Below are 17366 nucleotides of genomic sequence, written 5' to 3' on the forward strand. Positions count from 1 at the left end.
TGATAGATCTTCTGGGTGGGGAGTGGGCTCTTTCCCACCTGCTGTGGGCTTACTGGGTGATGCCTTGCTCCTCAGAGCCTGGAAGACTCCCACCCAGCAGGAAGGGCCGGATTGTGGCCAGCAGCCCCCTTGGCTGGCTTCCCTCCTTCCTTCCTGTGGAGGGAAGGAAAGACAGAGCAAGAGCAGGGGGGCAGCTGAGTGGACAGGTGATGGTTGTTTGGAAGAGGCCCCAATCCTTTCTCCTACTCTTGTAAATGTGGAGGGTGGAATCCTTCCCTTTCTCTTGGAAGGGAAGGACAGTCTTGCCCAGACAAAAATGCAGTGCCTGTCCACCTTTTCCAGCTGGCTCCCTGCCCATGCGTTTTGGGGTCTGGGGTCCCTTGGGCAGGTAGGCAATGGGGAGGGGCAACTCCTTCCTCAGCCCTTACACCCCCCTTTGGTTCCTCTGACACCTGTCTGTACTGTCTGCCTTTCCCCCAACCCAGTGGAGCTGGTGAGCCTCCGTAAGCAAATGGAGGCCGAAGTCAGCCGGCTGGAGCAGGAGAAGGCGCTTGCAGCCCAGAGGGCCATGCAATTGGAGCAGGAGGCCCAGGCCACACTGAGGAGCGCCCAGGTGGCTCACAAGGAGGAACTGGATCGTCTCCAGAGAGACAAAGTATGTGCGGCCATGTTCAGAAATCCTTTGCCCAGACAGAAGGGGAGCAGCATTCTTGCTGCTGCTGCCTTTGCTGTAGGACAGATGGACCAAGCCGGTTTGAACCTCTGGAGCCTCCAAGGGGTTGGCCAGCTATAGGGTCCACTGGAGGCCAGCTTCTTCTGACTCCGGTGGTCCTCCTGGCAGGAGTCGCTGTGCCTGGAACTGGAGGCCGAGCGGGAAGAACTGCTGCGCCGCCTGCAGCAGGAGCGAGAGGAGCTACAGGGACGCCATGAGGCGGAGAAGGAGGAGCTGGGCGAGGAGATGGCAGCCCTCCAGCAGGAGCGGGACGAGGGGCTCCTCCTGGCAGAGAGCGAGAAGCAGCAGGTGGAGGGCCAGTGCGAAGGGGTCCAGACCCCTGGGAGGCCTTGGAGGGAAGCCATAAGGGAGGCCCGGGCCCTGCTGGGTGATGGTTGCTGAGCAGCCAGGGAAAAGGTCCATTGCCAAAGACGACATGGGGCTGAGCCTGTTGCAATGTCTGTGAAGTGGTTCTGTGCCTTCTCACATTCTGCAGGGAGAAAGACAGAATATAAGTTGGACAGATAGATAGACATGATGGTCAGGTGCCCTTGTTCCAGTGCTGAGCTCTGCAGGTTGAGGGCTGGGTCCCTGAGCAGAACAGGCCTTTGGCACCAAGTGGCTCTTCCTTTCTCTTTCTGCCCTGCTGGGGAGGGCCTGGTGGGTTCTTCCTATGGGGCCACAAGTCCTGAGCTGGCATTCAGACAGAGGGCCTGTGGGCTTTCCTGGTGGTCAGGCAGGTTGCCCTCTGCTGACCTCTCGGGTCAAGAGGGTTCTGTGTGCTGGAATGGCCATCTCTCTGGCCAGCTGGGAGATCAGGCGGCCCAGTTCTGATTGCCAGAGCCCCTCAGTTCAAGTCCTGCAGCATCTGGCACATTGGCATTTAGAGCACAAGCCCCTTCTGAAAGCATCACTGATGCCACCTCTACCTCCACCTCAGGCACTGTTCCTCAAGGAGTCGGAGAAGGCTGTCCTTTTGGAGAAGCTTTCAGCCGCCCAGCAGAGCCTGGCCAGCTTCACCTTGGAGATGGAGAGACAGAGGCGGGAGGCTCAGAGCCGGCAGGAGCAAGAGCGGGTGAGTGCATTTGGGCACAGAGAGCCTTTGGTGGGGTGGGGTGGGGAGGAAGGAGCCCCGATGGAAGCTATGGCAGAGCTCTGTGCGGGTACTGGATAGCCCTCTTTCCTGTGTTGGAGAGTTCGGCAGTCTCCTGTGCACAGGCTGTCTCCTGTGAGACCTAGAATCTTGTGTTTGTTTCTGTGTTGTTTTTAATGGAAGCTGAGCTTCTGAGGGGACCTGTCTCTCTGCTTGGAGCATGTGGCAGAGCAACCACTCCATGGAGCTAGCCAGAGTAGAAGCCATGCGCTGGGTCCCTTCTGGTTTCCATGCCTCCTCCTTTACCCACTCAGCCAGAATTGTGCCATTGGGTTGTTTCTGGACTGGGGTCACAAAGGGGGGTTGGTTTTCTTGCCTGCTGCAGAGCACCATCAGTGGCTTGAACTCGGAGCTGCGGAGCATCCGTGCCCAGTTTGAGGAAGCCATTGTCACCCATGAGAGGGAAGTGAAGGTGCTCCATGAACAGGCCAGGGAGCTGACCAAGCAGCGGGAGGCCGCCCTCCGTGAGGTGAGTGGGCTGTGCCAGGGGAAGTGTGAGGGGAAAGAGAGACTGTAGGGGGGAGCCCACAAGGGCAAAGCCACAGAAATGGCTGTGAGGGCCAGAGTGTCACAGCCCCTGCCTACACTTGCCCACCAAAGGCTTGACTGCCACCCCTAACCAAGAGGGCTCTGTCTTGCACTGCTTTCCATCCAGGTGGAGGAGCTGAAGCTGCAGCTGCGCGTGGGAGAGGATGCCCGCGATGCCACCCGCCGGGAGCTGCAGGATGCCCAGCGCAGGCTGCGGGAGGCCCAAGTGGCCCAGGAGGCCCAGCGCAAGGAGGCTGCGGACCTCCGGAGGAGCCTGAGCGACGAGGGCCGGGAGAAAGAGACCCTGCAAAGGTCCAACATGGAGCTGCGTGACGCCCTGAAACGAGCCGAGAGTGATCGCATCAGGTAGGAGGACGGAGGAGGAACTGGAGCATGCCCAGCCAGGAAAGAGATAGCAGGGGACAGGCTGGCCTCCCCTTGGTGGAGCTGGAGGTGGACTGATCGCCTGCAAAGCTCGCATCCGACCTCCTTCTCGTCTTCAGTTTGAAGCGAAGCAACGAGGAAAAGGAGCAGAAGCTGGCCATCTTGGATGAAGCCCGGGCAGCCGTAGGCAAAGAGGCTGCAGATATACGCAGCAACCTCCAAGATGTGGAGCGGTCGCGGCTGGAAGCACGCCGGGAGCTGCAGGAGCTGCGGAGACAGGTATTGGGGAGGCATCGGGTCAAGTGGGTGGGTAGGAGAGGTCTGTGGGGCTGTGGAGGAAAAGAGAGAGAGAGACGAGGCTGGTGGGTGAGAAATGGCAGGGCAGAGTAAGAGACTTTTGTCACTCTGCTTTCTGGTTTTTTTGGGAGTGGAGGGAGATGGGGTTCCCCCACCTTGCTTGGCCCACATCCAAGCCTGTCTCTGTGATATTCTGGGTGCCTGACTGGTGGACTCCCTTGCCCCTGCTGAGCCTTCTCGGCCTTTTCTCTGCCTGGAGGGAGACTCCTGCCCAAAGGGCTTCCTCTGCCTCCACTTGCCTTCCTCTCTTCTCCTCTCTGCAGCCGCTCACCTCCTCTTTTCCTTCCTTTTGGCTTCCCCCCACTTCCACCCGTTTTTGTTCTGCGGTTGGAAACACAGTCCACTCTGAGCAAGCCAGTGTTCCAGAGCAGGTGTCCCACCATGACCAGGGCCAATCCCTCTGTCCCTTCCTCAGCCATCCATGCAGAGTAGCTTCCCCAGATGTCTGCTGCTGGAGCCTTGCTTTCCGTCTTCCGTCCACGCAGGTCAAGATGCTGGACAGCGAGAATGCAAAGAAGAGTAAGGAGGTGGTGGAGCTGCAGGCCCGGGTATCCCTGGATGAGCAGCGGGAGGAGGAGAGCCGGCGAGAGTCCTTTGGCCTCAAGCAGAAGATTGTGGAGAGTGAAGCCGGGCGGGAATCAGCCAGGAAGGAGGTGAGGTGGGGGGTTTCCTGGGAATGCCCTTCCAAGCAAAGCTCCCTGGTGTCCAGCAGGGCTGCTGGCGCTCCTGCTTCAGCTCTTGCTGGGCCTTTGGGCTGAGGCAGGGTTGCCTGCTGTGCCAAGGCCCTGCCTTCAGGTCCACCAGTTTGGGTTTGGCCACAGGTCAGGGTCCTTGTGGGCTCCTCTGACAGGGCGACAACCCTGCTTGGGTGTGAGGCATTTTTTGGGTCTCGTCTGGGGTGGTGGTGGTAGTGGTACAGACTGGAAGGACTTCCAGTTCACTCCCTGGTTTGAGCAAGTCTTCTCCTAGGCTAAAAGTAAGACAAAGCAAATAAGAATGCAGCCTGAGGGGTGGTGTGTTTCACACTGGGACCTTGGGGCCCAGTGTATCTTTAGGTTCTCTCCTCCCCTCAGCTCCAAAGCCTGCAGCGCCGGCTCTCTGACTTGGAGTGCGACTTCCGCCTGAGGGAGAGGGAGCTGCTGGGCAGCCTGGAGGAGGCCAAAGGAAATGAGAAGAAGCTGCTGGACGACGTCCACAACCTGGAGCTGAAGCGTGAGGCGGCGGTGGCTGCAGCAGGCGAGCTGAGCCTGCGCCTGAGCGGGGCCGAGGGGCGCGTGCAGGGTCTGGAAGCTGAGCTGGCCCGCCTGGAGGGCCTGAAGCACCAAGTGGAGCTCCGGTTGGGTGGCCTTCACTCAGCCCTCCGGCGCACCCTGGGCCTCGGCCGCATGGGGCGGCCGCCCAGCCCAGCTGTCAGGGGCCACTGCAGTGGCAGCATCTCCTCCCGGAGGCTCTTTCACCCCATCCCAAAAGGTAGGTGTCCCCTGAGGGGACAGCATGGCTGCTGGCTCTGGGGGCCCAGTTTCCTCCCCGTCCCTGGGATCAGCTGCTTTCTTTGCTCTCCAGGGGAGGCGACAGCAGAGGAGGAAGAGAGGGAGCCCAGCCGCCCCAGCTCCCAGCCCCTCTCACCAGAGCGCGCCCTCTCCCCCGGCCGGAGTGAGCAGCTGGTGGCCGACATTGACCCAGAGGCTGTGCGGACCGCCCTCCGGGACTTCCTGCAGGAGCTGAGGGATGCGCAGCGAGAGCGGGTAGGCCTGGGGGCCAGCAGGGAATGGGAGTCCTGGGCCAGCTTCCTGCTGGCTAAAGGGCCCAGCGGTCCTCAACCAAGCCCTGACCTCTCTTCCCTTCCACCCGTCCTGCCTCTGGGGATCCAGGATGAAGCCCGTTCCCAGCTGGGAGTCTTGAACCACCAACTGGCCGAAATGGAGGCTGAGCGAGACATGGCTGGCGCCCGGGTGCAGCAACTGCAAAAGCAGCTGGCCGAGTGCGAGGAAGGTGGGATGAAAGGGAGTTCCCTGTTTCCATGAGAGGGCCCTCTCATGGGTTTCCCTCATCCCTCAAACTGACCTTGCAGCTATTCTGCAGGGCAGCCTTTAGCCATGGCTCCCAAATCACTAAGGTTTTGAACAAGGGATGAAGCGGCCCTTTCCAGGATGCTCTGCTTAGTCTGGGGCACGGCTGAGTCTTATCAATGAGCCCTGGAGTCCCAAATGGTCTCTCTGGGGAGAAGCAGGAGTCCTCCTTCCCTTCCCTTCTTGCCACTGGAGGGTGTGTGTGATGGGGTCATTTCCTTTCAGGTTGCCCTCCTGTGATGTAGGGGGCTTTGCTGTGGGCACCCATAGCAATAGCAAGTACATTTCTATACCACTTATCAGTGCCCTTAAGCATTGCCTAAGTGGTTTACAATGTGTAACCCAGAGGGGCCTGGGAGCGAAAGGTAAGGAAGTTCCCTACCACGTTCCCGGGGCTTCTCAGCCAGCCCCATTGCTACCCTCCAACCTGCCCCACACTGCCCCTTTCCTCTCCTGCAGGAAGGCGCAGCCTTGATGGGAAGCTGAGTGGGGCCCAGGCTGCCCTGGCCATGCAGGAGGAGGGCAGGAGCCAGGGTGAGAGGGAGCGCAAGGCCCTGGCAGAGAAGGTGGCATTGCTGGAGCGGGGCCTGCAGGCGGCGGAGAGTGAGCACAAGGCCAGCCTGGTGAGTGCCAGTGGGCAGAGCAGCTGCCAGGAGAGCAGAGTGTGTCTGTAGGGCTTTAGTGGCCCTTGAATGGGTGCACAGGACAGTTCAGGAATGGCAAGGAGAAGATGCCAGCCCACCTATGTGTCCTGCCAAGCCTCAGCATGTGTGCTCAGAAGCCCTTTCACAAAAGAAAGTAAGAGCTTCACCCCAGAGAATGAGGTAGTAGAAGGTGTTGCGCTAAAGCCGGTGAGATCTGGGGAGAAGTGGGCCATCGGCCTTGTCTTGTGGCTCCTTCCCCGTAGGTGTCGGGGAAGAGGGAGAGATGGAAAGGGCTTCTTCCCTCTTTGTCTCCCCCCATATGCGATGTCTGTGGGGCTGGGAAGTCAACCTTTCCAGAACAATCCACCTGTTCCTTTCTGAGGGGGTGACTTCAGCACCTCAGTCTGGAGGGAAGAGGCAAGGAAGGGGTTGGCTGCTCTGGTGGAAGCATCAGGACTGGATCTCCTCGATTCTTTGGAGAAAAGAGCCAGCCTTAGCCAGAGAGGCTGCCGCAGGGAGGATGGCTGACACTGCAGGGACCCCACTGAGGCAGCCAAATCCCCAGAGTTCTTCTGTTCCCAGCTTGGGACAGACAACCAGAGAAACCTCACTGACCCCTCAGGAGGCTCAGAAGCCACCTGGGGAGCCCCGGCTGCAGCAAGGATGGTCACTCTGTGTCTTCACCCCCACCCCCTCAGGAGAAGATTGGTACCATGAAGACCAATGAGGCCCGGCTGGAGGCGGACAAACGGCGGCTGAAGGAGGTCTTGGATGCCTCCGAAAGCCGAGGGACCAAACTGGAGCTGCTTCGGCGGTCACTGGAGGGAGAGCTGCAACGGGCCAAGCTGGTGCTGAGCGATCGCGAGACAGAGGTCCAGGTACTGCGTGACCGCACTGAGCTCCTGCAGAGACAGGTAAGGCCTCAGCATCAATGGGCCATATCCCAGAAGGCCTCTTGGCCCTTGGCTCTCACTTGGAGGCAGAATACCATGGAACAGTGGCTTCCCTGCCCCTTTTCCCCTCAGTGCCAGCCCTGCTTCAGTATATGGCAGCCACCAAATGTCCACCCTGCACCATGTCCAAGCCAGCGTCCAGTGTGGCCTCTCTTCCAACTTGGGTCCTTTAAGCCATGCCAGTGGAGGGAGGAGAAGAATGCAGGCTCTGGCCCTTGAGGGTGACCCCTGTGAGTCCTTGAGTTCCTGCCGTCTGTAGGGGCACTCTGGGAAACGGCCCCCCTTCCCACATGCTCACTCCTGCTGTGCCCTCACAGGTGTCAGAGAGTGAGGGGAAGGCCAGCGCCCTGCAGCTCTCACTGGACCGCACCAACCTCTCACTCACGAAGGCTGTGGAGGCAGAGGGATCCCTGAAGGAGAAGGTCCAGGGGCTCAGTGCCTCCCTCTCAGAGAGCCACGGTGCCACCAGCTCAGCCCAGGAGAAGGTTCTCCAGCTGCAAAAGGCCCTGATGGCCAGCGAGCGCGACCGGAGGGTCTTGCAGGTACTGGGAAGCGAATTGGAGGTCTTGTGGACAGACAGTCACTGGTCAAGGCACCTTGGCTGCCGTTGGCCTTCTTCACAAGCAGCACACCAACCACCTGTGGGTCTCTCTGCCATTTCAGGAGCGGCTGGACATGGCCCGCCAGGCTGCCTCAGAGGCCAAGAAACAGAACGGGGGGCTCTCTGAGCACCTCCAGGCCCTGAAGAGGGAGCTGGCCGAGCGGGAGCTGCAGAAGGAGGAGTTGGAGGGGCTGGTGAGGCAGCGGGAGGAGGTGAGTTGGCCCAGGCCAGGGCTGCCCCAGGGTGCCACACACCCCTGGCCCAAGGAGGGAGGGCTCTGGACCCAAAAAAGGCATGGCATTGTGACCTGCTGCATAAGTTGTGCAAATGAAGGGGCCACAGGACCCTCGCTGTGCCCTCTGGCTTTGGCTTTGCCAGTCATTGTCAGGCCATGCAAAGCCCATCCCTGTCCTCACTGGAAATCTTATTCTGCCCCCAGAGATACTCAGGGGGCTTAAGTGTGCAGAAGCTGAATGCCTTGAGCTCCCCAGACATTCTGAGCGGTGTGGGAGTTGGGGAGGGGTCCCAGCCAGGAGCTTCGCCAGAGCTTCTGGGGGTCCCTCTGTGGGGTGCCTTCATGACATGCCTGAATCCTTCCTCTGCAGCTGCTGCGCCAGCGCCAGGAGGGTAAAGCAGTGGCCCAGAGGAGTTTGCAGCGGGCACAAGAGGACCGGCGCCTCCTCCAGGAGCGGTTGGGGAGGCTGCAGCAGATCCAGGCCCAGGCGGAGAGTGAGAAGCGTGAGGCTGAGCGCTCTTCCCTACGCTTGGAGAAAGACCGGGAGGCCCTCAGGAAGACCCTCGATAAGGTGGGCAGCTGGGCGGCTCCCCCTCATCTGCCCCACAAAAGAGGGACTGGTGCTTGGGTTCAAAATGTGGCAGGCCAGAATCTGGGTAAAGGGAGAAAAGGACTGAGAGGAAACTGAGGCAGTCCTGTGGGACTCACTGCCACATCTGGCTGGCCCAGGAAAGAAGGGTCTGACCAATTCTGCGGGCGGATGCCAGGCGCTGCTCTGCCTCTGGCCCAGCATGAAGGGGCGATTTCACTCTTTGGAGGCTTGGGAGAGAGCTGAGTCAGAGGCCCTGCACCTAGTGCCAAAGGGGTTAGGTGGGTTGGCAGCCTTCTTGGCAGTGCCATCCCTGTGGGTGACCCTCCTGTTTTCAGGGAGGGGAGGGAGGGGTGGACCCATGGCATCATTTTTCTGCAGGATGTCTCAGGCATCCCCTTCCAGTTTAAAATCCCAAATTTTTAGGTTTGTCCCTGGTTGTGGATGTTTCCTGAGCATCTCTAGAGAGGGAAATGAGAATGAGGGTGGGCTGCCTTTGCCCCCTGCTTGTGAATCTTGTTAGGGGAGGCGGGAGTGGAATTCATGGGCGGTCTGTCTTTCCAAAGAATCCAGGAGCGCCTGAGCATGCACAGAATGGCCCTCTCCCCTCCCCATGACCTCCAAGCAGGCAGTGTGGGGCAGGGGCTGCCTGGCACATGGGCCTCTGCAGTCACGGGCTTCTCTTTGGCCTGGCAGGTGGAGCGAGAGAAGCTGAAGAGCCACGAAGACTTTGTGCGGCTGACACTGGAGAAAGAGCACCTTGAGCGGTCTCTGGCGGCTGTGGAGCAGGAGCTGGTGGAGGCGCAACGGCGGATCCAGGTGCTGGAGGTTGGTGCCTTTTCTTCCCCTCCCCCCCAAAGTGCCAGACACGCATCGAGAGGCGTTAGCATGCCCTCTCATCCCTGGGCTGCAGTGGCCCTTCTGTGCTTCTGCTAATGTCTGCCAGGACAGGCAGGCAGTGCCCTACGTGTGGCTGGAGTGTGTCCGGTCTGGGCCTCTCTTGGGCAGGAGCCTTCTGGCCCTGCCTGAGAACCAACAAGGGTCAAGGCTGCCCCAGCATTGCGTCCAAGGAGGGAAAGGGAGGGATGGATGGAAATAAGGCGCCTGGGACCTCACTCTTACGGACTGCATGGAAGTGGTGCTGTTTGGGAGGGAGGGTGGGTATGCCCCAGGAGAAGGCGGTTGCCTTGCTCTCTTGGATGGGGCACATAGTCCTTCTCTTCCCCGCTCATCATGCTGGTGCCCATTTGGCCTTACCAGGCACAGGTGGCAGAGGTGCCTACCCGGCCCAGGCAGGATCTCCAGGGCGAGGCAGAGCACCAGCGCAGCTCCCAGCATCAGGCAGAGCAGACTTTGGAGGGCCGCGAGCGAATCCACCGGCAATGGGTCCGAGGCCTGGAGGAGCAGGTAATGTGGGCCCCCAGACTTGCACCTCCCCTTACCCCTTGGAGGGCCCACCTGTCCCCCAAGTGCCCCCCACCTCCCTTGGGCTCTCCTCCTTTTTCCACAGGCCTCTATGCTGAAGGAGCAGCTGCAGACAGGGGGCCAGAAGGACTACTTCCCTCCCTCCTCCGCCATCCTCTCAGGGGACTAGGTGCTTCAAATGCAGCCATACACCAGCATGGAGTTGCAACTTTCAGCCTGGGTCAGGGACAAGCAGGAGGGCAAAAGTGTGTGTGTATGGGGCCGGAGGGGGGGGGTGTTAGGCCTTTTTTGTGACAATCAAAATCAATTTTGGCGCTCATTTTCTTCAGACAGAAAATGGCACACAGAGGGAAAGGGGGCAGCTTCCAGCAGAACCTCCTGGAGTCCTCCTTTGGGCCGAGGAAGGGGCTGCAGCAGCCTCCCCTGCCTCCAGAAAATCTCTAGCCATACATTGGGAAATGGAGCTGTGCTTTGGTCTCTGTCTCTCAGCTGAGGGGCTGGAAGATCGCCCCAGCTGCCTCTCAGGTTCCCTCTTTTCACTGATCTCTTCTTATTAAATGTGACCAAGATGTATATTTTTAAAAAGCAGTATGTAGACACTAACGCCATGCACCTATGCGTGCGCATGTGTGTGTACATATATATTTTCTTTGTTTGTTAATGTACCAATTAATCAAGAAAAGTAGAAAGCTATTTTTATACTGATGATGCTGTAGTTGTGGCTAAACCAGGGGACAGTCCAGAATAAAGGCTGGCTCTTGTATTACTATGCGCTTTGCCCCTCGTTCCTGTCCTTCACCCCATTCACCCAGCTTTCTGCGTTTCCAGAGCACCTGCAGTGCGGAGAGGAGGACTGAAACAGATTTTGTCAGAGAGGCTTTATAACAAAAGTGGTGACACTTCTGGTTTATTTTTAGTTGTTTAAACATTTTTTAGAAAAGGAGGAAAAAGGAGTTACTCATACAAAAAGGAGACTCACAAACCCAACAGCCTTGGCTTTGGCCCTGTGAGAAAGCTGTGTGACGGGGGGCCAGGGGCAGCGCTTCGTTGGGACCACCAAGCAGCTTCCATTTTAAAAAGAAGCGTGCAGTGTTCCCAGAAAAGAACCAGGTAATATAAAATGATGTGTGTAGCTGCACACAGCACAGACACGCAAGACTATTAATGGGCACAAGGCAGACTTTTCTACGGCTTGTTTGGACAAAGCCTGGCAGCAAAGGAGGAAGGCACTGGGCCCAGGGCTGGTCTTGGCCCTTTGGTGGCCACAGATGGCAGTGGCTCTGGCATCTGTGGCACAAAAGCCCCCCCCCCCCCAGTGCCACAGAGTCCACCACTCCAGCTTAGCAGCCACCACAACTCCTTGCACAAGAGATGGCCACGCTCTGGCAGAGTCCACTAGTCGCCATGATGCCACACTTGGAGAACTTGTCGCGACAAAAGTCAGCTGCAAAGGAAGGCAGAAGGGAGTTGGCCGTTAGACGACTGGCACGGAAGGATGGCATGGCTGTTTCCCATGGCAGTGGTGGGGAAAACAACCCCTGCCTGTTCCCAGCTTCCCCAGGTCTAGGCGCCCTTGCTGTGTTTCAGGGGACCAGGTGGGGGTCACTGGCACGGCAGCTGACCCATCTGCCCACCGCTCTGGCACAACCCAGGCTGTTGATTAGGTGACTGGCAGCTGGTGGTACTCAAACAGATGGTTGCCTCAGCACTTACTTACCTCTGAGGAGCTCTTCGTGGGCACACACCGTGCGGACGCAAATCTCCTTATTGATCACGTAAACGCGGCGGAGGCTGTTGGAAAGTGGGCACAACGAGAAGAAGAGGATAATCTGCCAAGGGGATGGATAACCTGCACCCCTGCTGACTGTGTACATATCTAGGTACACAAGTCCATATGTCCCTACATCGATGAGACATATGGAAAGAGAGCCTCTTTCAAGAGCACCATGATGGGCACCCCCCACCAGAGAAAGCAAACCATCATCCTCTTGTCCTGTGGCGCAGGGAAAGCAAGGCCTGGTTGTGTGCACACTTTGTGGAAGCAGAGTCAAAGAGGCCAAGAGGGCCATCTACTACTCTGCAGCTGGGATCCAAGAAGCTGAACAACAAGCAGCTAAGTGTTTTCATTTAGTGCTGCTCTGATTTTTCACTGCTTGGGACTCTTGTGGCATCTGTCACAAGGACTTTGGAGAAAAGGGAACATGGCTGGATTTGCTGGCATAAAACCACCTGGCTGCCCCTTTCTGTTTTGGAACCCCCCAAAACAGCTTTTATTCTGGACAGCCAAGGCATACTTTCCAAACACTGAAGTGTCTCTGTTAGCTAACCACTCTAGGAAGGGGATGCCACCTGGGCCCTGCTCTAAGAAGGTGGGGCAGTGGTCCCAAGCGAGGCATGGCTGGAGAAGCTGGCAGGGGCTGGCCTGCCCACGGATGCTCACCTGTAGAAGCAGATCTCATTCAGGCACTGTTTGCAGGGCTTGTGGACCGAGTAGAGCCGAGTGCAGGGGTACTGCTCCTCCTGGCAGTCTGGAAAGAGATCATGCCAGGCATTGTTACTGAGAGCCATGGCCAGGTGTTTTCTCTGCAGGTTCTAGGCAAAGTCTTTAAGCAGAGGCTGGATGGCCATCTGTCGGGGATGCTTTGACTGAGAGTTCCTGCACGGCAGGGGGTTGGACTGGATGGCCCTTGCAGTCTCATCATATGAAAGTCTTTCCTTTGCTGGCATGGAGATGCCTTTACTAGAGAGCCCTCAGCCTCTCACCCATAAGTAATAATGCCTTAATGGTGGTGGTGGTGGTGGGTGAGCGGGGTCGGGGTCTAGTGCAGCTCTGTAGTACACAAGAGTGCCAGATTGTCCTCCCATACCATAGAGTGCTAGGAAAATGCAAAGCACCCTGCAGGCGGCCCAGTCATGAGAAGGACAAAGATGGGAAGCCTGGCTGAGGAAGGAGCAGTCCTTTCCCAGTGGCCTCCAGCTGCTCCCTCCCTCTCCTTCCAATATACAAGAGGCAAGGAAGGAAGGGTTTTTTCTAGCTCTGAATGAGAGGAGTTCAAGAGGGCCATGACTAGACTCTGGCAATGCATGGCTCTCCCCAGTTCCTTCTCTTGAGTGATTCCTCCTAACAAACTAGGGACAGTTGCCATCATGAGAAATGCACAATCAACAACAAGCCTACCCAGTGGTCCGGGTTCAGTGGGCTCTGTCTCGGCAGCATCTGGCAAAGGATGGGAGAAGAAAAGGAGACTCAGTGACCTGCAACAGGACCACTCTCCATCCCAGAGTCGGGGAAGAGCCAGCCACGCTTACCGAGGGTTGGGGCAGGGATGACCTCCTGCTGGTTCTGCTGCTGGGACTGGTACTGGTACTGCTCCTCGGGAGTCTGGGGGGAGATGTCTGCAATGCAAAGGAGGGCATCAGCTCCACTTGCTCTGGCCCCTAGTCCACCCCAAAGCCAAAGCCTGGCCTCTGGGTGCTTGGTTTTGAAGGGGGAGAAAAAAGAGACCACTCACCATTGCCAGCATAATCGTAATAGTCTTGACTTTCTAGAAAACAATGAAGGGCTCCGTTTAAACCCCCAGAGGAAGGAGAAGCACATTCCCTGTTTGGGATGGGAAGCCATGCCACCTCCTGGGGAAAACCAGCCCTTGGCGATGCCAAAAGGGTGCCAGGTTTGCAGGCACCCTTTCTTTGACGCAGACCTGGCAGGAGGTCAGATGTCCCTTGAGAAGGATGGGCAGCAGAGCCTAGGCAGCAAGGGGGTACTCACCTATTTCATACGGCACGTATGGTGTGTCATGGTAGGCCGGGTCCTCCGTGTCGTACTGCCCCTGAGCCAGGAGTGCTGCTTTGGAAGAGAGAGAAGGGGGGCAGACAGGACTCCTCCCCTGCTCACAGCAGAGAAAGGGAGAAGGCGCCTTGGGAAGCACAAGCAGCCCAGGGACCCATAACCAACTCTGGCCTCCACAGCCTGATCCATTGGCCTCTCTGGAGGAAGAGGGAAGCGAGGCTGTAGGCAAGGATGGGGTTTCAAGAGGGGGACTGAGGCCCAGAATATGAACGGCTCCTGGCCTCCTCCCTCCTGCTTCCACTACAAGAGCACTCTCTTTCTGCCCACCAAGGAAGGGGATCTCTCACTCACCTGGGAGGCAGAGGAGGAAGAGGAACAGAGCCTTCATGCTTGGCGGGTGGAGATGGGGCTTCTGGGTGCTCAGGAAATGGCCAGAGGAACTGGAATGAAAGAGAAGGGAACCACCTGGGCGTCCCAAGAGTAGTGAACCACCTGGGCGTCAGGCAGGAAGACACTCGTTTGGACTTCAGGCCATGTGCCAGTGCCACGTCCCTCCCCTGGCAGTGTTAGGGGGAAAACGGGAGCAAGGGCCCCGGGGGTCTCCCACCCAGGTGCTGTCAGCCCCAGCCAACCACACTGAGCCCACGCTGCCGTTTTAACGCACATTGACCCAAATCTGTGTGATTTACATCCATGCTGACTCCCCATTTGATGCACCATGAGATGGGCCTATTCTAGGTCGGACTAAGCCACAGGATCCCAGCAGCTGTCTTCAGCAGCAACCAGTGAAAGGGGGGAAAGCCTATCCCCTACACTGTCTGCAAACCCCTTACACATGATGGAGAAATCCCGAGAGACCCACTGCTCTACGTGGGCCACCCCCCCAGTCGCCTCCCGCTTGGCACTCCGGTCTAACTCAAAGGAACAGCCATACTCCTGGGAAAACGAGCCCTTCCCTCCCCACACCTGGGACCCCCTGCTCTTGGCCCAGAAATGGATCCTCTGGGGTACAGCAAGTCTGGGAGACTCGAAAGCAGACACTTCCCCTCCCTTTGCAGACTCTGAAAGGCAGCTGTTGACCCTGCACGCCTCGGCAGAACCAACACAGGGGCCTGGCAGGCATGGGATCCCTCCAGGGCTCTGGGCACAGAGCCACAAAATGTGCAACAGGAACACTGCCACGGGTGGGGCGGGGGATAGGCCACATTGTGACTACAGAGACTGCATGCGTGAGGACAAGGCCGGAACAGAAAGGCCCTCTCCTGGAGCCACTGGTGGGATTCCTTGGCTGGGCCTGGACCCAGGAGACACAAGGGAGGCTCGCCTTGGGGGCCAGCAGTCCTTCTGAAGGGGGTGTCAGGTTCCCCATGTTGCTTGAGCTGCAATGTGTGGGGTCACCACACAGCAGGCCATGCACTCCATTCCCTCATGCCAAATAACATTTCTAATCCATTAACATTTCCTCTACCCAATTCAGACTTTTATCTTAAGAAAAAATTGATTAAAAAAACCAACAACCAAATATTTGTGGATTCACAATAATGCAAATCCATGCTATGCTTCCTATCCATCAGAAGTTTTAACTGCAGTACAAGATGGAACGCAGGCTTTCCAAGTGCCTCTCCCCTGTGAAGCTGGCTGGGTCTGCGTGGGCTCCCTGCCTTTTTAGCCTACCTCACAGGGTTAAGAGGATTCACAGCAAAGAGTTGCCAAGAGCCAGAGGCACAGTCACAGACCTCAGCCCTTCCAGCTGACTAGCTCTGAGCTGAGCTGCATCCAGGCAGAGAGGCAGCCCTAGGGAGGGTTACAGCCTGGTTGGCCCCCTCCTGTCTTTGGTCCATCCCTGGGCTGCGGAGCGCCTGAGGCCTTGGCCCAAACTTGGGTGGAATCGGACCAAGTACCAGGAGCAGGCTCTCTGCACAAACCTTGCAAGCCTGGCACGACTACAGTTGAACCATGTCCTCTGGAGGGGGCCTGGGCAGGATGTGGGGTCCTCCATTTGCCCCATGCGTGACTAGGCACTGATGCCCAACATGGCAAGAGCAGTGCAGGAGAGAAAAGAGGTCTCTTGTCCGTCCCAGCCTTGGTCCTGCAAAGAGATGTGCGCTGGGGGGTGTCTCCTGGCTGAGAGCCTGGAGTGGATCCTGTTGCTGCTGGTCCTCCAGGAAAGTTTCCTAGAAGGCTCTCCTCCGCTCTGCTCCTCCTTTGCAGAAACCATTGACCGTAGGTGCGTTGCGCTGAGACCCCTGCGTGCCCCACTCGGGCTTCCAGGAACCAGATGTTTGTGCAACACACATCTGGGAACAATCAGCCCACTCCTGCAAGGAAGGCCCCACAGGATGGCCGCTGCCTGAGGCCCCTCCCTCTGAAAAGCCCCCTCCCCAGCCTTGCCTGCAAGAGCCCAGAGAACAAAAGGCAGACAGACAGACAGACAGAGAGAAGGGCTGACAAGGACTGCCCCCCTCCACCACAAACCTCTCCCCGGTTTAATGGCTTCCAGGGGGCCAGTTTCCAAGAAAAGGGACCCAGTGCCCCCCCCCCCAATTCCACAGAGCAGGAAAAGGGGAGCAGGAGGGGGGCACTGCCTCTGCAAGCCCACAGGACCCAGCTGGTGGCATCTGCCATGAATTAAACACAAAGGCACACAGACACAGGGTCCTCAAGTGCTCCCCATCTCTCTTCAAAGGCTTTCCTACCATTGGAAAGGGCCACTGGATGCTGTGTTTTAGGGTCCCCTTCGGTCGCCATTGCTCCAGGCAAGGAAAGGGGGAAAGCAGAGATCTTTCCAAAACACACCGTCCATCCTCACCCGCTTTGCTTTCGGGGGAGATAATCCCAGACAGGAGGCCAACCTCTCTTGGCAGGTTTGCTCTCCCTCCCTGGGGACTTTCAACACTCCAAAGAGTTGTCCCCAAACCTCCCCCCAAACCAGCCCCATGGCACACAAGGGGGGCCCCCTGCCTCTCCTCCGCATTTGGGGTGCCTTACCCGCTTGGAGATCGTCCTCCCTTTCTCGCTCTCTCTGTGTTCCTCACTCTTTCTCCCCAAACTTCCTCCTGTCTGCTTCTCGGGAGGCAAGAGAATAGCCTCCGCCGCCGCCACTGCCTCCGCCTGGGTCCTAGCACCCCCTCGTCCTCCAGGCAGCACCAGCCTCTGCGGTGACACCGAGTGCCCAGCATCCATTCCACGCTTGACCTGGGAAGAGGCAGGAGAAGGAGGAAGGCAGAGGGGTCTGTGGCAGGGAAGGGAGAGCCCCCCAGACACCTACTCCAGCACAGAGCAGCCCTGGCAGAGGAGGTGAACCAAAGGACAACGGGGGCTTACAAGGCCTGGGATGTCTCGCTGCGAGAGGAGGGTCTGTGGAGGGCGGCTGGAGGGCGACACAAAGCCTCCAGGTCTAGGAGCACTCTATCATCAGGGGAAGGGGGCTGGAGGGGTGGCCTGTCAGGCAGTGTCAAAGTACTAGGCATCAGGCTTGGGATGCCAGGCGACAAGGGCCCACGGCCATTTCCCGCTGGGCAGGGTGGGATGGGAGATGCCCCAAAGCCCCCACGGAGCACAAGGGGTGCTTGGCTGCCCCCTCACTTGCCCTGAAAGCCCTAGCCTGGCAGGTCAGGACTTGGCCTCTGTTAGGACACTCCAGGCCCCGCAAGGCCCCCTGACCCCCCCAGGCCTGTGGGGAAAGTGTGGCCGCCCGGCCCTCCCTGGTCACCTTCCAGGACTCTGCAGCCGCAGCAGTCCCTTTCTAAAGGTGGAGTCAAGCTTTGTGTTTCTAAAAAACCTTTGTGCGCTGCTGCTGCTGCTGCTGCTGCTAAGTAATACTGATCTTTCCATGTGCTCCATTTTCCAAAGGCCAGCTTTAAATTACCAACTGTTCAAAACATTCTGTAGATCAATAAAAGAAGATATAAACAGACCTTAAAAAC

At 58.1% G+C, this 17366-nt stretch overlaps 2 protein-coding genes across 11 annotated transcripts in view; one reads left to right on the forward strand and one right to left on the reverse strand.

The window, feature by feature from the left end:
• CROCC (ciliary rootlet coiled-coil, rootletin) overlaps window positions 1-10419 on the forward strand; it is a 26844-nt gene extending 16425 nt beyond the window's left edge. The window contains exons 18-35 of one of the 2 annotated variants that reach the window (XM_042478355.1): window positions 486-655; window positions 842-1021; window positions 1653-1787; window positions 2191-2334; window positions 2521-2759; window positions 2897-3056; window positions 3620-3787; window positions 4208-4604; window positions 4698-4879; window positions 5006-5126; window positions 5663-5826; window positions 6546-6761; window positions 7118-7342; window positions 7464-7613; window positions 8007-8207; window positions 8922-9053; window positions 9486-9632; window positions 9736-10419. In XM_042478355.1, coding sequence (XP_042334289.1) covers window positions 486-655; window positions 842-1021; window positions 1653-1787; window positions 2191-2334; window positions 2521-2759; window positions 2897-3056; window positions 3620-3787; window positions 4208-4604; window positions 4698-4879; window positions 5006-5126; window positions 5663-5826; window positions 6546-6761; window positions 7118-7342; window positions 7464-7613; window positions 8007-8207; window positions 8922-9053; window positions 9486-9632; window positions 9736-9819 — 3215 coding nt within the window. In that variant the 3' untranslated portion in view covers window positions 9820-10419. Of the gene's footprint in view, window positions 1-485; window positions 656-841; window positions 1022-1652; window positions 1788-2190; window positions 2335-2520; window positions 2760-2896; window positions 3057-3619; window positions 3788-4207; window positions 4605-4697; window positions 4880-5005; window positions 5127-5662; window positions 5827-6545; window positions 6762-7117; window positions 7343-7463; window positions 7614-8006; window positions 8208-8791; window positions 9054-9485; window positions 9633-9735 lie in introns of those variants that run through there. The other variant, XM_042478356.1, reaches the window with a different exon arrangement.
• Window positions 10420-10541: 122 nt separating this feature from the next.
• Window positions 10542-17342, reverse strand: MFAP2 (microfibril associated protein 2). 9 transcript variants are annotated; one of them, XM_042478369.1, is made up of 10 exons: window positions 17222-17342; window positions 16429-16635; window positions 13792-13880; window positions 13420-13497; window positions 13163-13195; window positions 12960-13046; window positions 12829-12867; window positions 12091-12178; window positions 11368-11441; window positions 10542-11094 (listed from the first exon to the last, which is right to left on the reverse strand). In XM_042478369.1, exons 1-10 carry the CDS (start codon window positions 17281-17283, stop codon window positions 10991-10993), a joined length of 861 nt encoding a protein of 286 aa, XP_042334303.1. In that variant the 5' UTR covers window positions 17284-17342; the 3' UTR covers window positions 10542-10990. The 9 variants fall into 9 exon arrangements, with proteins under 9 accessions (XP_042334303.1, XP_042334302.1, XP_042334301.1 ...); XM_042478368.1 differs by having other exon boundaries at window positions 13420-13494; window positions 17153-17298; XM_042478367.1 differs by having other exon boundaries at window positions 17153-17298.
• Window positions 17343-17366: the final 24 nt, after the last annotated feature.

This window comes from Sceloporus undulatus, chromosome 7 (assembly GCF_019175285.1).
Source record: "Sceloporus undulatus isolate JIND9_A2432 ecotype Alabama chromosome 7, SceUnd_v1.1, whole genome shotgun sequence".
Classification (NCBI taxonomy): domain Eukaryota; kingdom Metazoa; phylum Chordata; class Lepidosauria; order Squamata; family Phrynosomatidae; genus Sceloporus; species Sceloporus undulatus.

Bases quoted from the DNA above. Each gene is read 5' to 3' on its own strand.
- MFAP2 (XM_042478367.1), bottom strand. From the start codon at position 17,283: ATGGAGCACATGGAAAGATCAGTATTACTTAGCAGCAGCAGCAGCAGC. The intron at 13,881-16,428 runs GTAAGGCACCCC...CTTTCATTCCAG, and splicing joins GGAGGACGATCTCCAAGCGG to TTCCTCTGGCCATTTCCTGA. The intron at 13,196-13,419 runs GTGAGTACCCCC...ATTGTTTTCTAG, and splicing joins ATACGTGCCGTATGAAATAG to AAAGTCAAGACTATTACGAT.